The 25,871-nt window shown below is 41.1% G+C and overlaps 2 protein-coding genes across 3 annotated transcripts; both read right to left on the reverse strand.

Annotated features, from left to right (window-relative positions):
• Window positions 1–140: 140 nt before the first annotated feature.
• On the reverse strand, window positions 141–3,739 carry LOC138589539 (glutathione S-transferase Mu 3-like). Its single transcript, XM_069659875.1, has 8 exons — window positions 3,608–3,739; window positions 1,953–2,028; window positions 1,763–1,827; window positions 1,585–1,666; window positions 1,400–1,497; window positions 1,212–1,307; window positions 608–718; window positions 141–379 (listed from the first exon to the last, which is right to left on the reverse strand). Exons 1-8 carry the CDS (start codon window positions 3,641–3,643, stop codon window positions 290–292), a joined length of 654 nt encoding a protein of 217 aa, XP_069515976.1. The 5' UTR covers window positions 3,644–3,739; the 3' UTR covers window positions 141–289.
• Window positions 3,740–4,749: 1,010 nt separating this feature from the next.
• On the reverse strand, window positions 4,750–23,569 carry ampd2b (adenosine monophosphate deaminase 2b). 2 transcript variants are annotated; one of them, XM_069660086.1, is made up of 18 exons: window positions 23,443–23,569; window positions 13,074–13,198; window positions 12,846–12,976; window positions 12,688–12,756; window positions 12,480–12,582; window positions 12,184–12,373; window positions 11,386–11,527; window positions 11,181–11,270; window positions 10,904–11,033; window positions 10,600–10,794; window positions 10,330–10,461; window positions 10,067–10,230; window positions 9,282–9,408; window positions 9,026–9,189; window positions 8,692–8,812; window positions 8,319–8,492; window positions 7,146–7,256; window positions 4,750–7,024 (listed from the first exon to the last, which is right to left on the reverse strand). In XM_069660086.1, exons 1-18 carry the CDS (start codon window positions 23,540–23,542, stop codon window positions 6,809–6,811), a joined length of 2,484 nt encoding a protein of 827 aa, XP_069516187.1. In that variant the 5' UTR covers window positions 23,543–23,569; the 3' UTR covers window positions 4,750–6,808. The 2 variants fall into 2 exon arrangements, with proteins under 2 accessions (XP_069516187.1, XP_069516188.1); XM_069660087.1 differs by lacking the exon at window positions 23,443–23,569 and adding an exon at window positions 16,832–16,900.
• Between the last annotated feature and the right edge of the window lie 2,302 nt (window positions 23,570–25,871).

A 25,871-nucleotide genomic window follows, 5' to 3' on the forward strand; every position in this document is an offset into this window, starting at 1 on the left:
GATTACACCAAAATGTAAAATCAATCCAACACTATGGTTGCAACACCCTATGTTTTATTTTGTTATGATTTTTAAATGTCTGTCAATTGAGTCCCAAACTGAAATTTACTTTAATATGTTAATAAAAAGTCTGTAACAGATTTAAGGAAATTAAGTGCTTTAATTCAAATGAAAGTTTCTATCTTCATAATAAAAGTACAAACTTGGATTTATATTCCAACATTCAGATTCAACTAGAGAAAGTTTAACATGTTACAAAGGACACGGGGAAAAACATTGTCTGTTACTCTTAGTTGTTTCCCCACTTGGCCATCTTGTTGTTGACAGGAGTCTTCATGAACCTGTCTGACTTCATGTAGGCAGCAATCTTCTCCAGAGCCTGTCATGATGACGTATTGAAAAATGGCACACAATGAACATTGGAAAGAAGCAACTTTACATATCATTATTCACCTATAAGCATCACACTGAGACAGTCACACTGACACAGAAAGACAGACGGTGCATGAGTGCAGGACTTTACATTTCCTGAGTGCTACTTTCGGTGGTAAGCGACGGATGTGCTTTCTGTACCTAAAAAGAAAACGAAACATTTGAGAGTCCTCACCTCAAAACGGTTCATAAGATCTTTGAGGTTCTTGAAGTCGTCCAGGCAGGTAGAATGAAACATCCTGTGCTGATCCAGCAGCTCGTACATGATGAAGTCCACAAAAGTGATCTATGTAATGGAAAATCATACTGTAACATTAACATGTAAAAGGGAAATTAACAAGACAAGCTGCAGTAATTATTGGTTGCACATGGGCTATCAGTCAAATTAATTGCATGTAATGGGAAAGGGGTATAACCTTTAAAAAGCTCATTGTCTTGACTTGAATGAACAGTTTCAGAAACAGCAGGTGGCTGTTTTTCGCAAATATATTTTAATAGCTCTACTGTACGCTACCTGCCCAGCACCAAACTACAGACAGACAAAGTTAGTGACTAACAAATGAACATCAAAAACCTTAAGAACCAGACATTTCCCAAAGACAACTCCAAATGTGTATACTAAAGTTGCCCTATGTGTGTTGATAGGACAATGTCTGCCAATATGTTCACCATATTCATTTCATAAGGCCATAATATGTGAGATGTATACTGATTGAGAGATAAAAACCTGAGTAATATAGCTTTAAAACTGAAAAGCCATTGGTTGAGCATGGACATACCTTGTCACCTGCAAACCACTTCCTGTCTCCCAGGTAGGTTGAGAACCCCTTCAGTACACCTGGCAGCATCTCAAGGTACCCTGGCTTCATCTTGTCCTGATGTCAGAGAGACCATGTAGGCATTAGTATAGACTCAAATACGTTAAATAACACATTCAATGTTATTAAACGTTTAATGTAGTACTCACAAAGTCGGTGTAGCACATCCTCACAAAGCCGTTTCTAAAGTCCATGGCCTGGTTCTCCATGATGTCCACACGGACCTTCTCATCCTCTGTCTCTCCGCCTGTGATCAAAACAGCTTGTGAGACACTGGAAAAAAGAAAACTGATATGATGTCTCCTTTAAACACATAAATAAACACAGAACTTACACATGTTGTGCTTGCGAGCAATGTATCTCAGGATAGCATTGCTCTGCACTATCTTCCTGTCTCCATCCTCCAAGTAGGGCAGCTGAGAGATGTAGATCACAATAACATTAATAGTTGACATTTAAAATTACTTAGATCAACAACAAATAAAACTATTTTACAGATTGAACTCACTCACATTGGGAAAGTCCATTCCAAGTTTTTGTTTTTCATCGAACCAGCAGCTCTTGTCATAGTTAGGAGCTGTGTGAGAGAAATGTGATCAGTGGGTGTGTTGTCTGGATATTTCTCCACTGATTTTGTTAAAATGATAAAAGCTCATCATCTAGGAGAAAAAATAATCTACTTATTTGAAAAAAGTAAATTACCTTGTCCACAGACATAAAACTTGTCCTCATACTTGGTGCCGGTGTACTCCAGTAGCAGGCGGGCAGGCTGGGCGAGCTGCATGAGTGTGCAAAAAAAAAAATCAGGGATTGTTACAGCGTGTTGTGTTTTTATAACTTCTCCAACACAAGTCTGTTCATGAAAAGTGACGAGGACATCTGCACATGTCATGCATACAACATTTTCCCCCCATATTTTGTTAACGCTGTAGCCTCTCAACTAGAAGGTTCCCCGTTTATATCCCAGTTCAGACATAGTGGGCCTTTCTGTGTTGAGTTTGCATGTTCTCCCCATGCATACGTTGGTTCTTTCCGTGTACCCTGGCTTCCTCTCACAGTCCAAAGACATGCTCGTTAGGTTAACTGGCGATTTTAAATTGCCCGTGTGAATGTGAGCATGACTGGTTGTCTGTCTATGTGTCAGCCCTGTGACTGACTGGCGATCAGTCCAGGGTGTACCCCACCTCTCGCCCAATGACAACTGGGCTTGGCTCCATCTCCTCAGTGACCCTGCACAGGATCAGTATAGGTGATGGATGGATGGATAACTTAAGTGTCATTATTGCAACAACTTGTTTCCATTCTTGACAATTTAAATACCGTATATTCACAATAAGACACTTATTTATGTGCGTGCAATGACTTGTGAGAATGGAAAACAATGCAAATTTGTCCTCAGCAGCCTGGTGTTGAAGTAGATCCAGTGTATCAATTCATTTTTAAGGGGATAAAGCTTAAGTTGCATCTTAAAATTATCAGTTAACTTATTATGGAAAAATGACAATAAATCTGAGCTATTTATGAAGTACAAATACAGGACTCTTAATGCATTTTCTCAAAAGTGAAGTCTTATTCACCTTGCTTTGTTTAATACAACTTTAACCTTTTATCAAATACAATGAGTAATTGAAAGAAATCAGTCCCTACACCTGTTGGTTTATAGACAATCAGTTAGAGGTTTGACCTTTAAACCTGCTTATGACAATATAATCGAGGTTGCACAATGAGCTGGTCAATTCAAGCTGTTAGCTGTTGTGACCATTTTAGCCGTTACTGTTTTCCACGTCCTGCAACAAGCTAACTACAGGTGGGGACAACTTTATTTATAAGCACATTTACTCGTCCATTTAAGATTAAAAGGATACTTATGTAACTAACTTTACGGTCGTTTGTTACGAGTTGTTCAAGTGAAAACATTAGTTATCCAGAGAGAGCAGAAGCAATTTGCCTAATTGTCTGAAAACCATATGATTTACAGCCGCTGTTTTTTTTTACTTGGACAGGTTAGCTCACGTTAGCTACAGTCCATTTTAAGTCAAATTATGAAGTCGTTGTTTGCGAGCGTCACTGGTAATTATAACATTTTGAGCACGTGCAAGCGCAGCAGCATCATGTTGCATAACATTTTTTCGACCGAGGCTCTTTCAACACGCCTTTAATGATTTTAAAACACACCAACGTTATGCAAAATTATTATTTCAGTAAAAGTACATTGTAGGAGTTTCATTGACTGCCTACAGGTCTGTGCTAACGTTAAACTGCGGTCTGTTTGATGTCAAGCGGCAGCCGTTAACATCCACAGCGCTGCAACAAGGAGCTAACGTTACATTACCAACAAAGACGACAGCTGAACTTACCCCACGAATATCCCAGTAAGCCAGTTTCATTGTCATTTTGGATCACTTTTCGCACTCTCAATGTGGCTGAATGCTTCAAGCTGCTGTAACACAGTGGTGAATAGAGAGAAGGCTGGGCTGGCTCCTTTCAGACGGAGAAGTGGGCGGGGTGAACCGGGCGGTCACACACGGGTTAGCACTGTGAACCGGTTTTGTTGTATGAACAAAGAAAAAATGAACATGTCATCTCATGTGAATACGCAAATCTGTCAGGCAGTTATGATTTATATTCTTACATAAGAAATATATATGACTGACCTACAATTGCCCTTTTGTATATCCGTCAATTTCAATATTCGGAGTCAAACTGAGGCTGCAAGTCCAGACATTTCCATGACCCAGAGACAACAATGAAAGTAAGCAGTATCTTATGACTGCATGAAATGCTTGCAGGGATTACTTTGTGAATTAAAAGAAAGTGACACAAAAGGTTCTGGGGGATTTTGTGCAGATATGTCTCTTATTTATGTTACAGAGATAAAGATGCGCGTTCTACATGGCCTTGGAAATGTTAAAAAAAATACCAGCTTTTTCTAGCGCTTATCTCACCACCTTATCATCTGCTTTCATTAGTTTCAATTTTCATTAATGGCTGTATCAACTAAACTAAGTGTGACATAGTTGAACGCTCTAAAAAATAATTAACTAGCCAATAATGTTTTTATTGTGTAGCAAGTAGACACACTTGATCCCAGCACAAAAAACAGTAATACAATAAGGTTTCCTACACAATGAATGTGTGTAAGGAATTGATCCTTTGCAGCCAGACCTCATATCTTTTATTTTTGAAAAGATGGAGGTTTGTAAATGGTCAGATTTTTTTGTTTGAACTTCCTGCCCACTTTGACCCACATCTGAGCATAATGAGGAATAAAAGGATCCACCACACAATGCTGTCTTTGTTCTTTTACTCACTCGCACACATTTTCACAGAAACCCAATTATCACCCGCTGAATCTCAAGCACATTATTTGTCTTAATGATGAGTAGAACAATACACAAAACTCATCTCATGTTTTGTGTATCGTTCCTCTTAACAGTTTTTAGTTTCTGGAGACATTTTTTTTATTTCTGGCATGTACAAACTGCAACAAGTCAAGAACTGCAATTTAAACACTTTTTTATTTTCTTTTGACACAAATGTAATTAAATAATATTTCACAAAAAGCACATATAATTCTCTTGGAGGGACACGCCATGCTTTTGATCAGCAACAAATAACCCAACAGATAACATCAAGACCCAAACAGAAGGGTGTGAAGATAGAAAGTTGACTGTACTTCTCTAAAATGTTTGTGTATTTGGCAATAGTTGAACTTTTGCACGGACTGAAAACTGAAAAACAGATCATGCATGACTCACTGTACTATGACTCGGAAATGTTTTAAGTATCTGGACAGATGGTATCAGTTACAGCTCAGACAGTCAGAAGAAACAATGTCACGAAATAAGATTCAGTATAATAAGATGCTACCACTGAGTAGCTTTACTGCACACCAGAACAAATATTGACGTCATGCAAAAGACGATAAAAAACAGCAAAAATATGACACAGAACAGCTGTGGGACGTGTAAATGTCAACAGGAGCAGGAATACTGCAGACTTTTCTGCCTGTTGTAAAGCATGAGGTATTGTCCCGAGAATACTTTCAACCAAACAGGCCAAATTTGACTAATTTGACAATAAATATTCTGTAAAAGTTTTTGCATTAGCCTACATGCTAAAGACATTTTGCTGCAAAAGTTTATAATTTGGTAAGTAGTTGAGTAGAGCCTGGATTTTAGAAATACTCATCAGACTGCTTCCTGCACCCGAATAAAGTTTGTGTTATTGGGATTATTCAGTCTTTATTTATATTCATATTTTTAATTATATAAAGTCGGGCTTTCAAGGAAATTCTTCTGTGTTGGATTGCGCCAGCTATTCATCAATGCTAAGTGTGTGAAGTTTTTCCTGAATTCTTAATAGATGGATTAAAATTTGTGATATTATGAAGTCAGGTCTCACTTTTAATTTAGGATTAAGTCTATACTTCCTATTTAAGGCTTATGTTATAAATGAATCAGTTGCTAAGAAACATCTGTAGCTGTAAACAGGGCGTGACTGTTATATCACAAGCTTGATCATTTTAGGATTTATACAGTACTTAAAGCTCAGCTGCCAACCCTTTGTCTACAGAATGACTTGCACAAAGTTTTATTCACATTTGCAGTCATGCAGAAATAGTGTCCGGAGTGGGGCAGCTTTGTATGCAGTGGAAAATTTCTGATTGAGGTGACCTTACCAGTCATGTTATCTTTGCCAGTCTGTGAAAATATGCAGTAACAAGCAACCTGTTCTTCCTGTTTTAGTAAATTTCCACTTTAATGTACAGCTAAGTTTGGTTTGAGCCCTTAACAGCTGGTGCGAGCAGCTCCTGAAAGTCATACTAACAAGACTGAAATGTAATGTCTGAGGTTATGCCAGGTTATGTAATCCTTTCCAGCAAACTTGTTAGGAACTTTTACTCAGTAACAGACCTATAAAATGAACTGTGTTAAAAATGTAGGTCACTGCACATTTGGATGATTTGTTAGGCTCTTACTAGAATAATTTGAATATTTGGTGTCTGAAAATACTTGTAATGGCTTAAGTAAATACCCATCATGTGTATGTATTTAGCTGCAGAACGCAGCTCCCCGTCTGTCACTAAAACCCTGTTATGGCCCGGAGAGATAGAAAGATCATGACCTCAGTTTGCTCAGTAGTAGAGTCCTGAATGTAGATAGAGGCTCTTTACTTAAAGATCGTTCTCTAACTTTAATCATGTGTTCAATCTTAAATGACAATATTGCTCAATGCTTGGTACTTTTAAATACAGACTTTGTGCAGACAAAATCTAGTCGCACACCATGAAAATATAATAATTTGAAAATAAATAGATCAAGAGACATTGTGAAATCACCATGACAAATTAAACAAAACAATGACTCAGCGAAACTAAAGGAAAGTAAACACGTTGGGTACACAGATTGTAGGTCCTCTCTCTTTCCGCCACAGTAGCAACTCTCATAAACATCTTGTGACAAAGCTTCTCTCTTTTCACACGTGTGATATGTTGATATGTGAATCTGTACAAAGTCCTGATGTGCAAACAGGGACTGTGGTGTGCTGAAGCATGTTCACTTCTCTCCCTGCACAGCTCCCATACACAGACTCCCCTCCTCCTCGATGGTCTCCAGCTCATCTGTGCGGATGGCCTGTGTGATCAAATTCAGCTCCTCACACATGGTCTCATACCGGTACGCCACGCGGATGTCAGGTACGTTTGTGCGTCTGATGTCGTTGCTCTCCTGCCCCTCCTCGATGTAGTTTGGGCCGAGCCAGGAGCTCTTCACCTGATCCAGAGGAGGTCAGAATAAAACAGGTAAACAGTCTGCAGAATGTAGACTGAGACTGTGCTACAGCTCGACAGTAAAACTGGATAATGTGTAATGTGTTATAAGATATAATCGACACCTTGTGAGAAAACCCGCTCATCAGCACACTGTTTCTGGCCAGCTCACACATGTCGCAGGAGCTCAGCTTCCACACCTGAGCCGCGATGCTGTACTCCTCCATCAACGGCTCCTAAAGAAAGAAACATTTAAGTATTGTTAATAAAAAAAAATTTAGATGTGTATTTAGCCCCGCCTGTGGTAACAGCAAGTGCATTTTAGTGATTAGGGATGCACCAATACCGATACCAGTATCGGGTATCGGGCGGTATTGGAGCTTAAGTACTCGTACTCATCGTACTGCTACTAAAGAGGAAGGAGTTGAACTACTCCACTACATTAATTAATTTTCAGATTCAGATTACTAATTGAAAATATAATCAACCAATAAACCCTGTTTAATTATTAAATATTAGTGTGAATTATCCAGTTATAAGGTGAAATCAGCTCTGAGGATCAGAGTATTTCTTCCACCGCGTGAGTCTCAAATTCTGGTCAAAGGTCCTATTAACAGTATGTATGTAATGAATGCTTTATTGAAAACAGGTGTGCAGGAGGAGTGAGCTAATTGAGCCACTATACTCAGTGAAATGACATTATACAACAGTTAGTTCCGACCAAGTAACCTGGTTGGATAAGAGGCATTCCATGAGTGCTGATATAAAGAACAACATCACTGGAACTTCTCACTCTGTGTATCACTCCGCCTCAGCCAGGTGTTCTGAATACTGTACTGTGTATGTCTACATTAATCAAGCTGGTACCTCTGAATCACACAGCAGACTCTTATTTCACTGGTTGATGATAAATTAAAACATACAGATAAATGTACATAATAAAAAAAACGGGATCAGTGGTCACCTGTCGACACAGAGTGCAGGAGAATGTTTGGGTTGCTTGGCAACAACAGTCCAGTTTCAGATAAGTTGTGGAACTAGTTGAGTTGGTGAAGCAATAAATGTTGATTGTTACTTTTTAATACTATTTGTCACATGTGTAACTGTTGTATAAAAGCAATATCACACTTGAGGTTGTGATGTTGTAGTAAATATCATTGGGTGATATTAATTGAGTTAAGATGATCTAAAACATATAACCTTAGTACCATCATAACACCAATCATAATCTTACATGATTAACAACACTTATTTGTGTAACGACTTATTTGGATGTTTGCCAGGTTCTGCACACTGACCTTGGTGAAGTGAAACTGCAGAGGGTCGTCTGTGGACAGAGACACCATGAGGCCTCTGGACAGGTACTCTGGCAGAGGGTTACGATGGTAGCTGAGGAACAGGCTGTTATTGCTCAGGGGAGACATGGCGATACCGATCTGAGCCAAGTAATACAAGTACTGCAGCACGGGAGCCTGGAGGGACAAAAGGCATAATGTTGTGTGTTGTGATTAAAAAAACAACACACTATATTAAAGTATGAGTCTGAACAAACCCCGCCGACGGCCTGGCATGATTACTTTTGGATTAAACTAATTTCCTCATGGACTCGGGGACTGATAAACTCTCCTCTGTGTGTCAAATGAAGCAGCTGTCAGGATATTAAGGTCTCACCTTCCTGAGCAGCAGCCCGTGAGAGATGTTCTCTGACAGCATGAAACCAGACACCAGGTGATGGATCGGCCCCGCCTCCCCACAGTGAGGACGCAGGACGAGCGTGTGAAAGCCCCGCTGCCTGGGACGAAGAAGACACAGATACAGGGAGGATGAGGTCAACAGATTAAATCGAGGTAACGCTCGGTTAGCTCGGTTGTATGACAGATAGAAGAAAGAATGAGTCCAACTGATCGCCCCCTTACTAACTGTATTAACTCTAAAAACACAATTATACAATCAGGGACTGCTGGCAGATAACAGCAGCCAGTTCGACTGAGGAGCAGCAACGTACCTGCGCAGGTGATTCAGCACAGTCATGTTTGCATACATATAGTAGAGGTAGTAGGAATAGGGCGGGTTCTCCTCCTCCGTCCAGTTGACGGGCAGCGGACTGTCCAGGTTGAAGATATGTTGCTCTGGTTTTGACTCGTCGTCCACACTGTCGAAACCCACGACCTGTGAAAGGGGCCGACAGGAGAGACATGAAACACTCAGAGGTCAGGCTACATGTAAAAGTAATACAAGGTTCCATGGCAAAAGCTACGTACGTGCTGAAGGAAGAGGTGTAGCTCTGGGTGGCTGCAGGGGTTCACAGTGACCTCGAACAGAGGCATGAAGATGTTCTCCAGCATCTCTTGAAAGTTGGACAGCTGTTTCTTCGTGTGGTAGACGTCACTATGACAGGAGGATACAGGTGTGAGATCATGGTAATGTTACCTTTTCTGTACGTGTTTCACTTAAGTAATGTGGCTGTTTGTAAACATCAGTTAGGGCTACCCAGAGGTGGGGCAGTAGTAAGATCTTTTATGCAATTAAAAGCAAAATATCACCACAAATAAAATACTTTTGACAAAGCATGCATTCAAAATACTACTGAAGTAAAACAGCCATTGAAGTTTAACTCTCAGGTTCCTCAGGCTTTAGATATAACTTTTGGCTTATCCAACTGTAATAACTAAATTAAATATAGAGAGGGTAGTTTAATTAGTTAAATATCTGTCTCTATTGTAATATTTTATTTATTATGATGTGCAAAATCTCCATTATTTATTATGCTTGCTTTATTGACCTAAATATAGACCTTCTAGTACCTATCCAAGCCCGTTACAGACTTTTAATAATTTAGTATGTGTTTACTTGCAGCAAGTATTGCAACTGGTGGATGTGAAGCTAATTTCAACCACTTTATATATTATCATTATCATCATATATTATAATTGTTATAGTGGAGTAGAAGAAAAAAGGTGCATAAAGTTGAAATATCTAAGTGCCTCAATATTGTATTTCAGTAATTCACTTGAGTATCATACTTCAAATCAATGGGGTTACTCACAATAGCCGAGGCACTTGCACCAGCCAGCGCACATTATTGGAGTAGACGAGATGTTTCACAGCCCATTTGGCCAGTTTGTCCCACTCGTCTCGGGAGCGGCCGTAGATGGAGAGCCGGAGCTCCACGTTCTGGTACTTGCTCTCCTCCAAGTCGGCCATCACCTCCTGAGAAGCAGGGACACAAACAGTCAGCAGGGGGTGCCAGGGACTCATACAGTCATACTACAGGTATCCCATGACAGTGATTCAAGTGTGAGTGAGCACCTTAATAATGTGACCAAAGTATTTCCCCTCGATGTGGTTGTCCGTTTTGATGAAGATCTCTCTCAGGATGGACTCGCCGATGGGATTGTATTTGGCATTGAACTTGTCGAAGCGATGGAAAGTGTTGCGGTCCTGCAAAAAGAAATTTAACAACGATTTAAAAAAGGATTTTTTTAACTGATGTTAATGATTTCAACAGTGTCAAATAGTTTTTAACCAGGCAGCACTTATGAGCTGATTGACTTTTTATCTATCCTTTACATTACTTACTGCGTGCATGTCGAGCGTGTCCACACTCAGGTCAAAGGCCGTCAGGTTCATGGTCTCAAACACCTCCATGAGCGTCTGACCCTTTCCTCTTTCCACATGAACAATCTCCTTAGGATACTTCTTCATTGCTCTTTTGATAAAACGCAGGAGGTGCTTCTGGTTCATACAGGAAGAAGCGTGAATGTGCGTGTCGACCTGTAAAACAATCCAGAAAAGGAAGACAAAAAGTGAACCACTGGGGTCTGGCTCTGGATTCCAACAAACACTTGTGGTTAGGCTCAGTAGAAACAGCTCTCAAGTTCACCTTACGGATATTGTAAAAGTCTCGATGTGGGACTTTTTTCTGTGCTGCTAACTCTTTCATCTCATTCAGGAGGATGTGCATCTGGAACTTGGAGCTTAGATACTGCAGACGCCGATAGCAGAAGGACTTTCTGTGGCAAAGGGAAACAAAAATAAAGTGATAGGTACTTTGTTACGCAGTCTGAAAATGAAATAAAAAAGAATGATCCTAATAGTTTAATAAATCTAAAATGCATGAGATACACAATGATCTGTATTCCTAAATAATGAATACTTACACTGGTCCGTTGATAATGAGCGCCATCATGACGTTCATATCAGCGATGTACTCCCGCAGGTCTGGATACGGCAGCTCCAGCTCGGTGCTCCTGTAAAACAAAGAAACTCTCGGCTAAAAACAAAATTTGTGCGACTGAAAACAGACAAGCTTATTATCAAAATAAAAGCATGCGTGCACCGAGTGATTCATCACAGAAATCTCACTTTTCCATAGTGTTCCTGGTCGTGTACACATGCATGACACCATCCACCATCTTGCAGCCGTAACCCATGTCAGGGGGCATGCTGGCAGGGTCCTGGTTCTCATACGGGTGCGTTTCAGAAACAGGTGGGTGCATTGTGGCATCTGAGAGGAAGCACAACGTTGCACTGTGTCACGGCTTTGAATGAGGTGAGAACACACATGCAACCAAAGTTTGATTCCAACAGGCTGCACGCTGTGACAGCAGGTTCAGGGGTGTGTGACAGATGGACTGTGAAGTCTGTGGATGTGGTGGTTATGTCTTAATGTGATAGCACCACAGATGACACAGGACATGACTTCTACTTCAAATCTAACATGGGATTACTACAATAAAGTAGTCAGGAACTCTTTTATTATTTATGATTATGATTCCTAATTTTGAGCTACACAAACAAAATGATTAAAAGTAATATTGTTTGTCATAAAAGGTCAGAAAATAATGAGAAACATGCCCGCCTAAGGGTTCCAGAGTCTAATGTGATAGAGAAGAATATTCAATTAACAAAGATAACAAAAGGAAAGAAAATACAAATCCTCAAATTTGAGGAGCTGGAACCACAAATTGTTTTCATCTTTGCTTGAAAAATGATTTACATACTTTGGGATTAATAAAATTCTACTTGTTGGAGAGTAATTTTCCTTCGATTAAGCATTTCAGCACAAATCAGGACCTCCTGTTTCCGGTTCATGCCTTTTAAGTTGTGCAGTAAATGAGGATGACATGACTTGTTGTGCTGCAGATCTGCACGTGTAAATACCTGCACTGGCTGCCGTCTCTGGGATCTCCTCCTCGTAGATTTCCAAGTCCAGAGGTCTCTCGCTCAGCTCCTGCAGGTAACGAGCGGTGGTCCTGCAGAAACTCTGCAGCGACAGACCCATGTACTTCTGTCTGATGAACAGAGCCTTCACCACACATTTAGCTGCATCCAACAGATCTGTGAAGGGAACCTGGATAAAAGAACAATAGAATCAAAGAAAAAGAGAGGAGGTGTTATTTAATAGTGAGAAACACCACCACAGATGAAATTATGTGCCAAGAACTTCTCTTACTAACCCCACATTTCTCCTCTCCAGAAATACTGACTCGCTGGTACTCTTTCTCTGGCACCAGTTCTCTCTCCTGCAGGTCAGGAGCTTCGCTCTGCTCCTTCATGTATCTAATAAAAGACCAGCAAACAAATGCCTTTATTTTCTCTTCTGCTAGATGACACATTTTATGCCTAATACAAGTACTGTTTTCTACAGCATGGGGAAACACTCACTCCAGGTCTGTGGCACTGTCAGTCTTCATGAACTCCTGTTTGGCTCGGAGCAGGATGTCGGGTTCAAACCTGAGCACAGAGAGACGGAGCTCACTTTTGGAACATCATCAGCTTCAGGATATTAACTAACCAACCTGTATTTCCAACTCGGCACTTACTTGACATCCTGGCTGATCTGTCGCTCGAGGCGATGACGCCTCTCCTCCAGCTGTTCGATGGGACTGTCCTCTGGAAATTCATAGGGGGCGCTTCGCATCTCACTCTCCGCCAGGGTGCGGGAGAACAGCTCCTTCACAAAGACACAAACACAACATTATGAAACACATGAAGCTGCAAGCAAGTTTAAAATAGATACTAAAACAGTAGGTGAATCACTGAGTACTAACCTCAGCAATCTCCTTGTACTTCCCGTCCATGGATGTACGCAGGTCAATGGATTGTTTCAAGGCCACAGGGATCCCAGGCAAGGAATGCTGGGAAGTGAGGAGGTGGCGAGCACCACGGAGATCAACTAGAGATAAAGAACAAGAGAGGGAAACAAATCTTAAAATGAAGATTTTGTGCATGTTTGTGAATATGGAAGAATCTCTCCCTGTAATGTTTCATGCCATCTTTCTAGATATAAAAGGCGGCACATTAAGGCTTCAGTGCACACGGCAAATCATCTCAGTTTAGGGATATGATAACTCAGTTAAGCTGGAAACAGCTGCATCCCATTAACTGTCAATGAGCTTATCAACCTTGATAAAAATAGCAAATGGCTTCTTGTTTACCCGGCGAGGAAAAAGTATCCTCGACATAGATATGAAGCGGCTAAATGAGCCTAGTGAGAGCACTCTCTCTTTTGAATTCTTCATTCCTTCGACTTGTAATGAATTCACAGTAACCAGAACAGTCTGCAGAAGCGTGTTGTTCCTCCATCAGTGGGTCTTTACACAACAGAGGAGGTCTGAGCTCAGCAGCTGTTTGTGCCTCAAGACACAATGGACCATTCAGGTGGAGAGCCCATCAGCACATACACCGGCTAATACCCTCCATTGTTGCCATTGCAAGACTCAAGTTTTATACAAACCCAGTTGTCATGGAAAGGAGCGAAGGGAAAATGAAGGGGGGTGGTTATTGGAGGACTGTGAGTGGATGCTCGGAGAGATTATGAAAACAGAGGTTGGAAACAGAAACAGGAAGGAGAGACAAAGCCTTCACTGCTGCATCCCCCCTGCGTGTAAATGTAGCAGCCTACCTGCAATGATATTAATCTTTCCTTTCGAACGACGCACCTGCCACTGAAATATTCATCATCCTGCTAAATATTTCATCCTGTGAACGCTAGAGTGTCAGTGAGCCTGTTGTGTGTCAGTATTTATAGACCATACACACAAGAAGGTCAAAGAGGGCAAACTGTGTGATACAGGCAGCCTGTGCTTTCTTTGTAGTATTGTGCTCCGTCTAAATTAAGCCTGATTTATTTAACGCAGCATGTCTGAGTCTGTCGGCTCTATGGGGACAGAGAAGGAGACCAGAGAGGCCAATTAACTGGGGCTCGCCAAGAAGCTTCATTAAGTGGTACAAAACACTCGGTGAGGCGGCGAAAAACTGTACGAAGAGAGAAGAGGTGAGTGTGTCATCAATGACCACGTGTTTCTCGCCTTCTGCTTAACACTGTCCAATCAACACATCCCACTCAACACGCCCAGCGTTTGCCTGCACCACAAGGAAGCAAAGTCAATATATATAAAAGAGTGTGCAAATATCTCAGACTGAAACACTCGAGGGAAACGCAAACCACTTCAGTGTATAAATATTCAAGTGTGCTCTTGCTTTGACCTTTTAAAGGATGAGTAGTCGAGCTCCGACCTAGAGCTCAGAGTCTGAGAGAGGTAAAATCACACTTTATACAAGGAAAAGGGACTTTAAGGAAGATGATACTTTTAACCAAATAAGAAAAATAGTTATGCTAATCCTCTCGTGCCAAAATAAAACATTAAAAGACCTCATGTCGGGCGTTAGGAAATACTGCATTATGAACAATTTACACACAAATAATCAGCAGACTAGCTGATTAATAAAGTCATAGTTTCAGCACAAGCTAAAAGTCAAATGCAATAGTAATGTGTCGTCTGCAAACATGACAGGACACATTTGATTAACCATGCATATAAAAAATGGACACCATTAAAATGATACAATTGCAAGCTTCAATTGCGAACACCACGATGCCAAACTCTCCTCCAGCCTCTTCCACAAAGTCGGGTCACAGATAGACGATCGGAGCGAGCACGTCTGTGCAATGCAACGTCTGGCTAAGATGCTATCTCTGCTGTCAGTGTGAGGCATATCAATTCATGGTGATAACAGCGGACACTGGTGTGGAGGGCAGGAGGCGACCAGCGGCAAAGACATCCACGCCGGGCCGCAGTAAAGCCGAGCCTAGCCAAGCCTGCCGGGCCCGGAGCTAATCCCCTAATGGCTGCTATATTTGGATCAGTAGCATCTATGGTTACGCAACAACTCATCCCCCCACTGTTGGAGAACAAAACACTCCATGTTTAGCTTGAACATAACCTAGTTGGCTGAAGCTCCTATTGATCTGATCGGAGATTTAATATGAGCTTCAGGAGAGCAGCATGAGTGCTTATACATCATAAACTACAAGCCTCAAAACGAGGTCAGATAGTATCAGCTCGCAGAGGGACGTCCACTGCATGCATATTTCAGCAGCAATAACTCCAGTCGAACTCAAAGCGGATGGTGCGAACAGAAAAAAGTCCTCGGGGATGAGATCACAAGTGGAAAGTCATCCGAAGCCTACGAGCCAGAGGGGAGCAAGAGGTCAGAGGTCAAGAGACATCCTGTGGAACTTAATCTGCAGCACTGCTTGTTTTTCCTTCTCGCCTTTGTTGTCGCCTCTCAGCAAAAAGTCCCCCGTCTGAATAGATAAAACATTTCAAGCATAAATGAATAAATATTGGATGATTACGCTTAAATATCAAGAGAGTCCCTTTTTTTATATCTCTCTTCTCCACTGAGGCAGGCCATGCATCATCAAACACTGTCTACCTGCTTCCATTGACTATGCAGATTTGGTATTCAGCCCACAAGGAATGCCTGTGACTCACAGTGAAAGCCATTCTTACTCACAGCTCATGCACACATGTGTCAGTGCTGCTGAGGAAGCAGGTCTTTCCTGAGATTTGTTATAGTTTTAAAAATGTCAATACTAATGGCGATGCACACCAACGTTATAATGATATCATATCATACATGTTGTCTGCAAATCCCCTTAGAAGACAAGGGTCTCAAATGTTACTGCACAATTGTTTTAAACTCACTGACTTTATAGAAACATTAGATGTTGATATTGATACTTTATGCTACAGATACAAAGTATTTACTATAAAACTAAAGTAACATAAAGTTAAACACCTAGTCCTCTTGATGAGGCAGTTTGACTTGACACATCAAAAACTTGCTGTTCTGCACACTGTTCAGTTAAAGCTCTGGCTGCTCACTATCATATAACAAGTCTCATGTCCAAGGGTCAAACTCACACACACACACACACACGCAGCAGGATTTAACAACCCCTCTGCTCCTCTAAGGGATGCTTCCTCCTCCAGCATCTCTCGCTGGCTCTGCATCAAACAGCTGATGTCTCTTCGGATGTGAACTCAAATTCTTTCTATTGCCAAATATGTTTGAGTCTCTGCAGCTGCATGAACTGCAAGTCTGCAGGCTGATGTATTCTTGTCTTCCTGTGTTTCCTTTACTGCTGTCTAAACCGTAAAAAAATGCTTAAAATGAAAGAAAAAATGCCCACTGGCCTTAAAAACAACCTTTGATCAGATCCCACAGTAGTCAGCACAATGCATCGATCTGCTCTGCTTCTTTGTGCACAGTTGCACCTTCACACCGCTTCCAAAACACATGAGAAAGCTAGTTTGTGGGACAATCAATCGACACATATTCTCCTCTGCACTAAAGACAGCACTGCTCAGGGCTATTGCACAAAGCCGTCAAGGGACAGGCAGAGGAGAGTGGCAGTGAGTGTGAAAGAGGGAGAGGAGAGAAAAGGGGGGAGGGTTAGAGGGGAGGAGAGGAGAGCGTTATTTGTGCTTTTGCACAGGATGGGGGTAGTGGAGCGTACCTGTCTCCTCAGAGTCTGCGTTTACCAGCAGCGAGCAGGGCCAAGAGAGGAGAGGAGAGAGAGACACAGAGAGAGAGAGAGACAGGCTGTCCTGGCAGGGAGATGGAGCATGCCCAACAGCAAACGGCCCAGGATGGCGTCTGCTGTCCTTTCAAGACGGGTTTACATGAGAGGAGCGAGGGATGGAGAGAAACAAGAGAGAAACACTTCAAACACTCACAGTCTAATGACAAAACTGGAAAAACACACACAAGCGCTCAGACGTAAACACACTCACAGAGTCAGAGAGACATCTCCTCTATTCCCTATAATCTGTCCCTGTCATACATACAAAGAGCTGGTCCAGCAGATCCATGAACTCCCCCTCACATCCCAGTGTGTGACCCCCCTCTGCTCTCTTCAGGCCAGCTGTCGCTGCACTCGCTGCCTCTGGAGCTGATCCTCCTCATTTAAATGCCTCTGACATCTATCTGGGATGTACCACAGGAAGGAGAGGAGGCGGGGGGGAGACGACGTACATCACAGGCTAATGTCTGTTCTCCCACAGTGAGCTTCTCTTACAGCACCCCCCTCTCCTGTACTCTGTCCTGTGTGCTGTGTTTTGCTGAGGAGACCATGTGTTCGGGATGTTTGTGTCGTCTGTGTGTGTGCGTGAGAATAAAACGGTGCAGTCTCAGCTGTAAGGTTTGGGATTGTCATGGTCCGTGAGTGTGTTTTTTGCCAGCTGAATAGCAGCAGTCTGACGGTCTGATAAATGAGTCCTCTCACATGAGTAAAATTAAAGGGCCAGCACGTTGTCCCTATTAAGGTTGCAGCAGTAATTTCTGAACCATGCTTTCCCATGGCGTAAACACAGAGCTGTGTGTGTGCTAACACATTAATTATTTAGTGAAGTGGTGCAGTTTCATGCCACAGAATGACAAACGATTGTGAAATCCCTCATTGTGTCTGCAGTGTGCGACTCGTATCTCTCTTCTTATTGTACTTTTGCACTGAATGTAAATGTACTCAGGATAGCAGATGCAGCTGCATGCTTGGCTTGCAAAGAATTACTGCGAGGCTTATTGAGTTTCTCAGAAAGTGTTACCGGCCGTGTTGACCGAGCCTGTCGTTAGCCAAGATTTTGTAATCCCGTGAATTTGCAACCAATGAGTAAAAGAGGCTTTTAAGCACAATGAACATCAGTTAGTGTGAAGAGTTTGTCCTGCCTTATCTTCTCTTGCTCAACGCTGTCAATAGTTCAACTCCAGATGTCTTACTGAAACGTGGAACTAAAAGGCTGAATAAGAAACCTTTTATGCAACAACAGAGGTCTGTGAGCTGTAAACAGGTTTTGGCTATACGTGCAATAATAGATCAATTATTGTGGGTTTGTTTTCCTCATGGATTTGATGACAATAACAACAATATTGTCAGCAATATCTGCTTTCATCATCTGTTATCACAGCATAAATACTGTGCATTGGTCTATTTTAGGCCCTCACGCATTCCACCTGATGTTCCATACACTGTACATTATGCAAGCAGGTACATTTATAAATCTATATAACTATAAGGAAATACAATTTCAACATAAACCAGTGACCAGAACATCACATACTACAAATAACACACATTTACCTCCTATTTCCCAGCTTACGGCAGAGCTGCACTTCAACCAGAGTAAACAGCTGCTGACAAACTGGACAGAAAAACCTCAGGCACTACAGAGTGTCAAAAGCAATCCGACTACAAGCAAATAACCACTCGGCCTCCCAAGGTTAAATCACTGTGGGTGTTTCTTTTTTCAAAGCCACTCAAAGCCAAAATTGCCTTCAAGAGGGTTAATCAAATTGTTGTGGCCCCAAGAGGTGCACAACAAACAAGACTGCTGTTCAAAGACCTGACTGGTAGAGCTGCATGCATTCAGAGTCAGACCAGGCTCCCTCTCATGGCCGAATGCTGCATGACACACAAATCATCTCTCATGGTGTGAGGAGGTCAGTGAGAGAACAGGTGAAACTGTACAGGCTGGCAAAGCATTCATCTACAACATTCATTCATTTAGAATTCCAAGATATCAGCAGAATAAACTATATGTATCATCAAAGGTGAAAGGGACTCTGCAGAACTCATTGCACCACCGGGGGACTACAGAGGAGAAGAGTCTAGTTAGCTTTATATTATTTTATATATATATTTTATTATTATACACAATTCTTATTTATTTATGTGAGTACATTTTTATATTTATATACTTATAATTTTAATTTTACAGTTAAGTTTCAGCTGGAGCTAATCTTACGTAGTTTGTGTGGTTTTGACATTTTGATCTAGCAGTGCATCATATTTTAAAACTTGATGATAACATTTTTTTTAAGGCTGCAACTAATGACTATTTAATTATTACTTAATGTTAGGGATGCATGATTTTTTGCTGATAACCGAAATGCTGATATTTTCCAACCCTTTTTGTCGATTTCGATACCGATATATTAGGCACATGTTTTTTTCACCTAATTGCAGGAAACATGAAGTCTTCCCTGTAGTGGAACTGATATCATGCCTACTCTTATTGTAGTGGCCCACTGGCAGATGCAGAAATAACATAATACAGTGCTTTATAAAATGTACACATTCACTGGGCAAGATAAGAAAAGTACTTAAACTTAGGATAAGTACAAAATGCCACATTTATGTAACATTTTCTTTCAAATAAACTTTTAATATTCATACAACTTAGACAGGTTTGGATGATGCTCTCCCTGAGACAATCCTGACAAGAGCCACAACTAGGGCAAATTTTAACTACTGCACAGAACAAATACATAAAATGAAATCAACCTTGCTGCCTGTTTCGGAAACTTTGAAACACTGCCCGCAGACATCTTGCACCCTCACGCCGAGTTAATGTCGTAGCATTAAGTCAAGCTTTTTTAAGGGAATCATCGAATATTTAGGCATAATTTAAATCTAAAATAATTAAAAGCAATAATAATAATATCGTGCATCCCTACTTAATTTGACAATTCAATTGTTGAATTTGACAAAAGAAGAAGCAGATCCTCACATTTAAAAGCCGGAACCAGCAAATACTGGACATCTTTAAATAACTGAAACCATTAGCTGTAGATGAAAAAAGTTGCTCTATGACTTCATGCGGATCGACATGAATTAATCATTATTATAGTCCTAAATAAATAAAAAAAAGGCTGTGAAATAAATTTGGTGGAGCAAAAAGTAAAAAAAATCCCTTTGAACTGTGGAGAATTTAAGAGTAGCATCAAATGGAAATTTAAAGTTCCTCAAAGTTATACGCATGTAGAAGATTTATACATTTTAATTATAAAATGTACTCAGGCATTTCCAGTAATGAAAAAAAGCACATTTGACAAAATGTGGATATTTCAGGCACTACTCACTGGCTTAGACTTAGAGTCAACAGCAGCATACCTTTCAAACACGAGTCCTGCTCTCCACAGGTCGATGTGTCGCAAGCACAGTTTGCACCAGGTATTTTCTGTGTCTACTGCATCACCACAACATTAAGTATGAGCAACATTACAACAGAGAGGGGGTCCCACCCACAGGGCACAAGTCCACGAGACCTCTGAAAGGCCAGATGTTGGGCCACATGAGTAACAGAGGAACGGGCAGTAAAAAGTGTTGAAACAGACGTGGGCTGAAGGTTATCACATGAGGGTGTGCTGGGGTGGGACTCCCGGGGGTTTGTCAATCATTAATTACTATTGGAGGGGCTCTTCCATGTAATTACTGTATATCGGTTCATGACACAGGCTATGACATGTGTTGAGCATGCAGCGGTGACAAGGTGTGACACAACTTAAGGAGGCCTGAGCAGGAAGTGGGCGAAGTACAATGTGTACAAAGGTCATTTATCAGCCTACTGCACTGATGAAATGACCATCCTATTCCAGGGCTGACTGGAGTAAGTCATAGTTATTTCATGTTTTATGCTGTTGCAGAATTCCCTCCTTGCAGAGATGGAAAGTAAATCAAAACATTTACTCGACTTCATTTTAGAGGCAAAGACTGCACTTCCTTACAATTATCTGACAGCCCTGATAATTGAAGGTTACAATTTTACACACAAAAAATATGATTAGTGCTCTCGAGATGCAGCAGGACAACCAGTCATTTACATTTATCAAGTATCACATAATCAACAGGAACAGCCTTTTTATCATGTATTTTGTATGCTCTTGTAAAAAGTTATAACCTCTTCTGTAAGTACTTGAAAAGTTGTGTATAATTACTCTTATATTTATTACTATTACATTCACAAGGGTCTTGTTGCTATAAAAGCTGTTTATGTTCACTCATCAGCTGCTCCAAAAAGTCCTTTTCATTTACTCTGATTTATATTGTTCAACAAGTGCATACAGCACGAGGCACAGAGCAGGCTAAATGGTGAGTAGGTGGCTCTCTAATCTCAGAACTACCTTTTTCACAGCCAGAGAAGTGATTCACGCACTGCTGAGTTCACTCTACAAACCCTGCAATAATGTGCTAAATATGGACAAGGATACGCCTCAGCTCTTCACACTGTAAATGCACAAAAGGCTGTCTGCTAAACATGGAGAAGTGCACTGTGTGTTAGGATGTCTGTAACCTTAACAGAAGCCTGAGCTCTGAGTGACTCACACTCATTTAGTGCTGAAGAGATACTGCAGCATTATCCCACATTTATTCCACTCTGCTGATGGATGTGCGGAAAGCTCATTAGGTTGAATCTGAGGGTTAGGTTTCGTATTAAAACAATCTAATAAGCCAAAGCTCCTCCAGCATGCTTTGCGTCAATTAAAATAATCGTTAGGCAGAGAAGTGAAATCTAAATGTCAGACAAATAATTTATGATCCTATTATAAGAGCCTGATTTAGGAAGAGCAATGTCACAACGACACCAGCAGTCGCTCCATCAGCCCCTCAGTCTCCAACGATCAAATGATCGTGTATCTGCAGCCTGTTTCCACTTCATGTATTGCTGTTTACATGGACCGTACTGTACAATCTGCCCTTTAAAAAATAAAACACAAAGACGATGAGTCATCTAAATGTCATCTTTGCTTACTCAGATTGGTCCCCTGGATGCTTTAACAGCATAAAATGTGAATGTTGACTGCAGAGACTGCAGAGACTGCAGAATCTAAAAAATAGAGTTTCATGTACAGCTAAGACTGCCTCTTATCATTCCACCATCTCTATACTTCTCCCAGTGTAACAGCTGTACGGGCTGTAGATGAGGTTAATCACAGGGAGCATCCTGATGGGAGGGGAGGGCTGGTGAATCACTTGTTGTCAGGGTTCAAATGAATCTGTGACAGTCATCGTACGGTCACAGCATGTTTGGTCCCCAGTGGCAGCATGACCTGAGTGTGGGAGACTTTTAAAGATACAGTACAAGTTTATGGCGGCATTTCTATGTATTATGCAAGTATAATATTTGACAAAAAAAAATAGGCCCCCTGCCAATAGGGGGAGATAATACAGTATTACCTACTTCTGATACAAAGGATCGTCAAAATGTCATAAAATCATTTTCTTGACACAGGTAGAACCATGTTTCTCCGTCTTATATCAGGACATTAATATGTAATTTCTGGATGTTTTCCCAGTGGGAACGACAGATATTTTCACATCACACTTTCAAATCTTTCCTTTCTAACAGATGACATAACAAGTATTAATGGTCACATCCTGCTGTATAAGAATATCCCTATTTGCATGATATAACTCGCACTAAATGAACATTTCAGAGAAAATGTGCTCATGTTGACACTGAATGAACAGAGGAGGGGTATCTAAATAGACGCTACTTTTGGTTCATATGGTCATTCTACACTCTTTGTAGTTTGGATGAAAGGCTCATCGGGCTGTGTGTACATCAGAGTGAAGGCTAATCCTCTCATTCAGCTGGGGCTCTAAGCGTGAGGTACCAACCTACTACATATTCTTTCCAGGCCAAATACTGACGTCAGGCCAAATGAAAAACACGGCTAACCAGCTCTACATCGCTGCTCTCAAGGTAAAATGCTTGACTATAGGAAAGAGAAAAGTCATAGTTTGCATTTTTCACCTTATACAACATGTTTTCACAGGGTGACACAAGGCAAAGGGTCAACAACTCAGGAAATATGAGTTTTCTCCGAACAACAACTTGTGCAACATTTCAGGAACATCAAAGTAGTTTCATAGAGTTGGCTGTTTATTGCAAATTGACGCTAGAGAATGTATGCATGCAAAATGTGCTATTTATATAAAAAAATAAGCCTGAAAATAAGGGTGGGGTAAAGCTAGAAGCCAGCACACTGACATGAAACTGCAGGGTATAAAAGCCAAAATCCTCCACATGCAGAGAGCGTCCTCCTTAATCAACAGGTTTGCATTTCCCCCAAACTACAAGCAGAAAGTTGAAGAGATGAAGCATGTGTTTTCTGCTCTAAATGCTTTAAAACCACCAGAAGTAGAAATAGCCATTAACTCAAATTTAAAAATGAAAATGCACTGTCCAGATTCACAGGACCTCACGTTCAGAATCGATGGTCCCCGCTCTGCAGCAGGACCAACACACACACACAGGGACACACACACGCATACCAAAACCCACTCACCTGTGCTGGCTGTGTACTGCAGGCTGCCTCGCTTCCTGAAGGGGGACAGGGGCTTGCTTTTTGCCCCGGCTGCGGTCCCAGGGGGCAGATTGGAGGACATAATTCCGGGTTGTGCAGTTCGACTCGGTGCTGAAGGAAAAGATAAGCACTGAGTGAGTCAGAGCTGCGGAGGACTGTGCGTCGGAGAGCCTCGGAGTGAGAGAGCACGAGGAGGAGGAGAAGGAGGAGGGGAAGAGGAAGGAGATGGAGCACAGATGCTGGGAGCTGGAGGGGGCTTGATTGCAGTCAGCGCACGTTTGTGCATGTGTGTTTGTGTGCTACTGCTACGTGCCTGTGTGCAGGGATTTCCAGACTGGTTGGCAGCATGGGGCTGCGGAGCATCCCTCTGCAGCGAAACAGGTCCCGCCCACCTCCGGAAGGATCCCGCGCCTGAGCTGCAGGGCTGGTGGACTTTGAGGGTGGGGGGTGTGATGGGGAGGCACGACTTACCCCCTGCCGCGCATTAAAACACGTGCGCGTGCGCGCACACACACACACACACACACACACACACACACACATGGAAATAGCGTATCCTACAAAACACACACAAGCAGTGCGCAGTTCTGCTGTTGCCATGACAACCACAAATCTCTGAATAGGAAAACCGACGGGGAGAAAAGTTGTGTTACGCTCACAGAAAAGCAAACAAGAACGGACAAACTTAAATGCTTCTATAGCATGGGATTTAATAATAATATTGGCAGTAATCATTATAATAGTAACAGTCAGTGTGACGTGAAAATAACTTAAATAGACTACAAAAGCATATGCATATAGGCTAATAATATTCATTGTACAAATTTAGCCATGCTAGCTGTGTGGCTCTTTGGCTATGCATGTCTGCCAGTTGGACCACTTTGGTTCAAACTGAAAAACAGACATTTGCCATGAAATTTCATTTCCCCCCAGAGGATTAGTGCCTTTATCAGGTCAAAATGTGTTTCATACTGACCAAAATATGGCGTAAAATGTAAGACCATTCCTTTAAGTCTCACCTGTAGGTTACAGGCACATGTTAGCATGCTAACATGCTAATCCACCAGTGCCCTGACCTGTAAACATTATACCTGCCAAACATCAGCAAGTTGACAGTCACCGTACAAGTACACCGTTAAAAGAGCTGCTAGATTGGTTGTCGACCCTTAGTTTTGTTAATTGATAAACAAAATATGAGGATGTACTTATTGAATTTGACAGAGATCAATACCAGGTAACAGGCTAGAAAAAATAAGTATTACTAAGACTAGGCAATGAAAATGAGACTTAACATGGGGCTATAATTAGCTTTCCAAACTTTCAAGTGAATTTATAAATCCAAATTGCATTATTGTTTTTATTAAGCTATTATAGGCTATAATAAAATAACTTTAGTCTCTATTGAGCAATGATTGTTTTATCAATCCTGTTAATTATTGTTGTGGCTGCAAAAAACACTTAGCCTTTATTGTTTAGTTTTTAAATGATCGTTTAAAAGTGATGTTTCACAATGTCTTAATATTCAATGTGAAATCTCCCACTTGCTTTGTCCAACCAAACAGGCCTTACTGCATGTATGGACATAACATAAGGTATAGAAGAGCAGCAAATCATCAGTTGAGAAGCGCGAAACCAGAGAAGGTTGAAAAATGCTACATTTTTTAAAAAGACCTAATGATTAAAAGATTACTAAAGTTGATGCTTATCGATTCACAGAACAATCATTTAAGCTCTCATTGTTTCCTATATGTAAAAGTACATTCGACAACTATTGTATTGTTCTGCTCCTGCTGCAGGCCTGGACCTGAATAATGAGTTATCTGTGAAAATCAGAATATTCATTATCACATCTATATTTATCATTTGATTATTGTGACTTCCACTTCACATAAGCCAGTGAGAGGAGAGACAGAGTGAAAAGAGAGCACTGTGAGGTCTAAGCCAGCCTGCTGTGGTAAGTGTTCTCCTCAAACTACTCAATGGATTGCAAAATCTTAAAGGGTAAAGAAATATAAAGTATAGGCGATAGACTGGCTTGACTAATTAATAATTTTAATCAAATTTAACAACACATTCAGTGAATACAAGCACCAAAGAAGATGTAATATACTGTCAAAAAGTTATTTTGCTATAAAGAGAGGATACAATTTAAAAGAAAGGGAGAAAAAGGCAGCAGATTGATGAATGATGACGTAAAAGAAGAGCATCAAAAACCGAGCTCTGTAGCAGAGGTCTGTGCACTGTGGAGTCAGCGCCCTCTTGTGGTTTTACTGCAGTCGGACATTATTAATAATGCACCACAGAGCTTTAACAAAGACATATAACACCAAAATCAATTCATATATACACACAGGATATAACCTCTTTATAAAAATGTTCCACATATAAGTCCAGTAATGAAAGATGGTGTT

The sequence above is a fragment of the Semicossyphus pulcher genome, unplaced genomic scaffold (genome assembly GCF_022749685.1).
Source record: "Semicossyphus pulcher isolate SPU_LCO1_2020_fin unplaced genomic scaffold, fSemPul1.0.p SCAF_13, whole genome shotgun sequence".
NCBI classification, from domain to species: domain Eukaryota; kingdom Metazoa; phylum Chordata; class Actinopteri; order Labriformes; family Labridae; genus Semicossyphus; species Semicossyphus pulcher.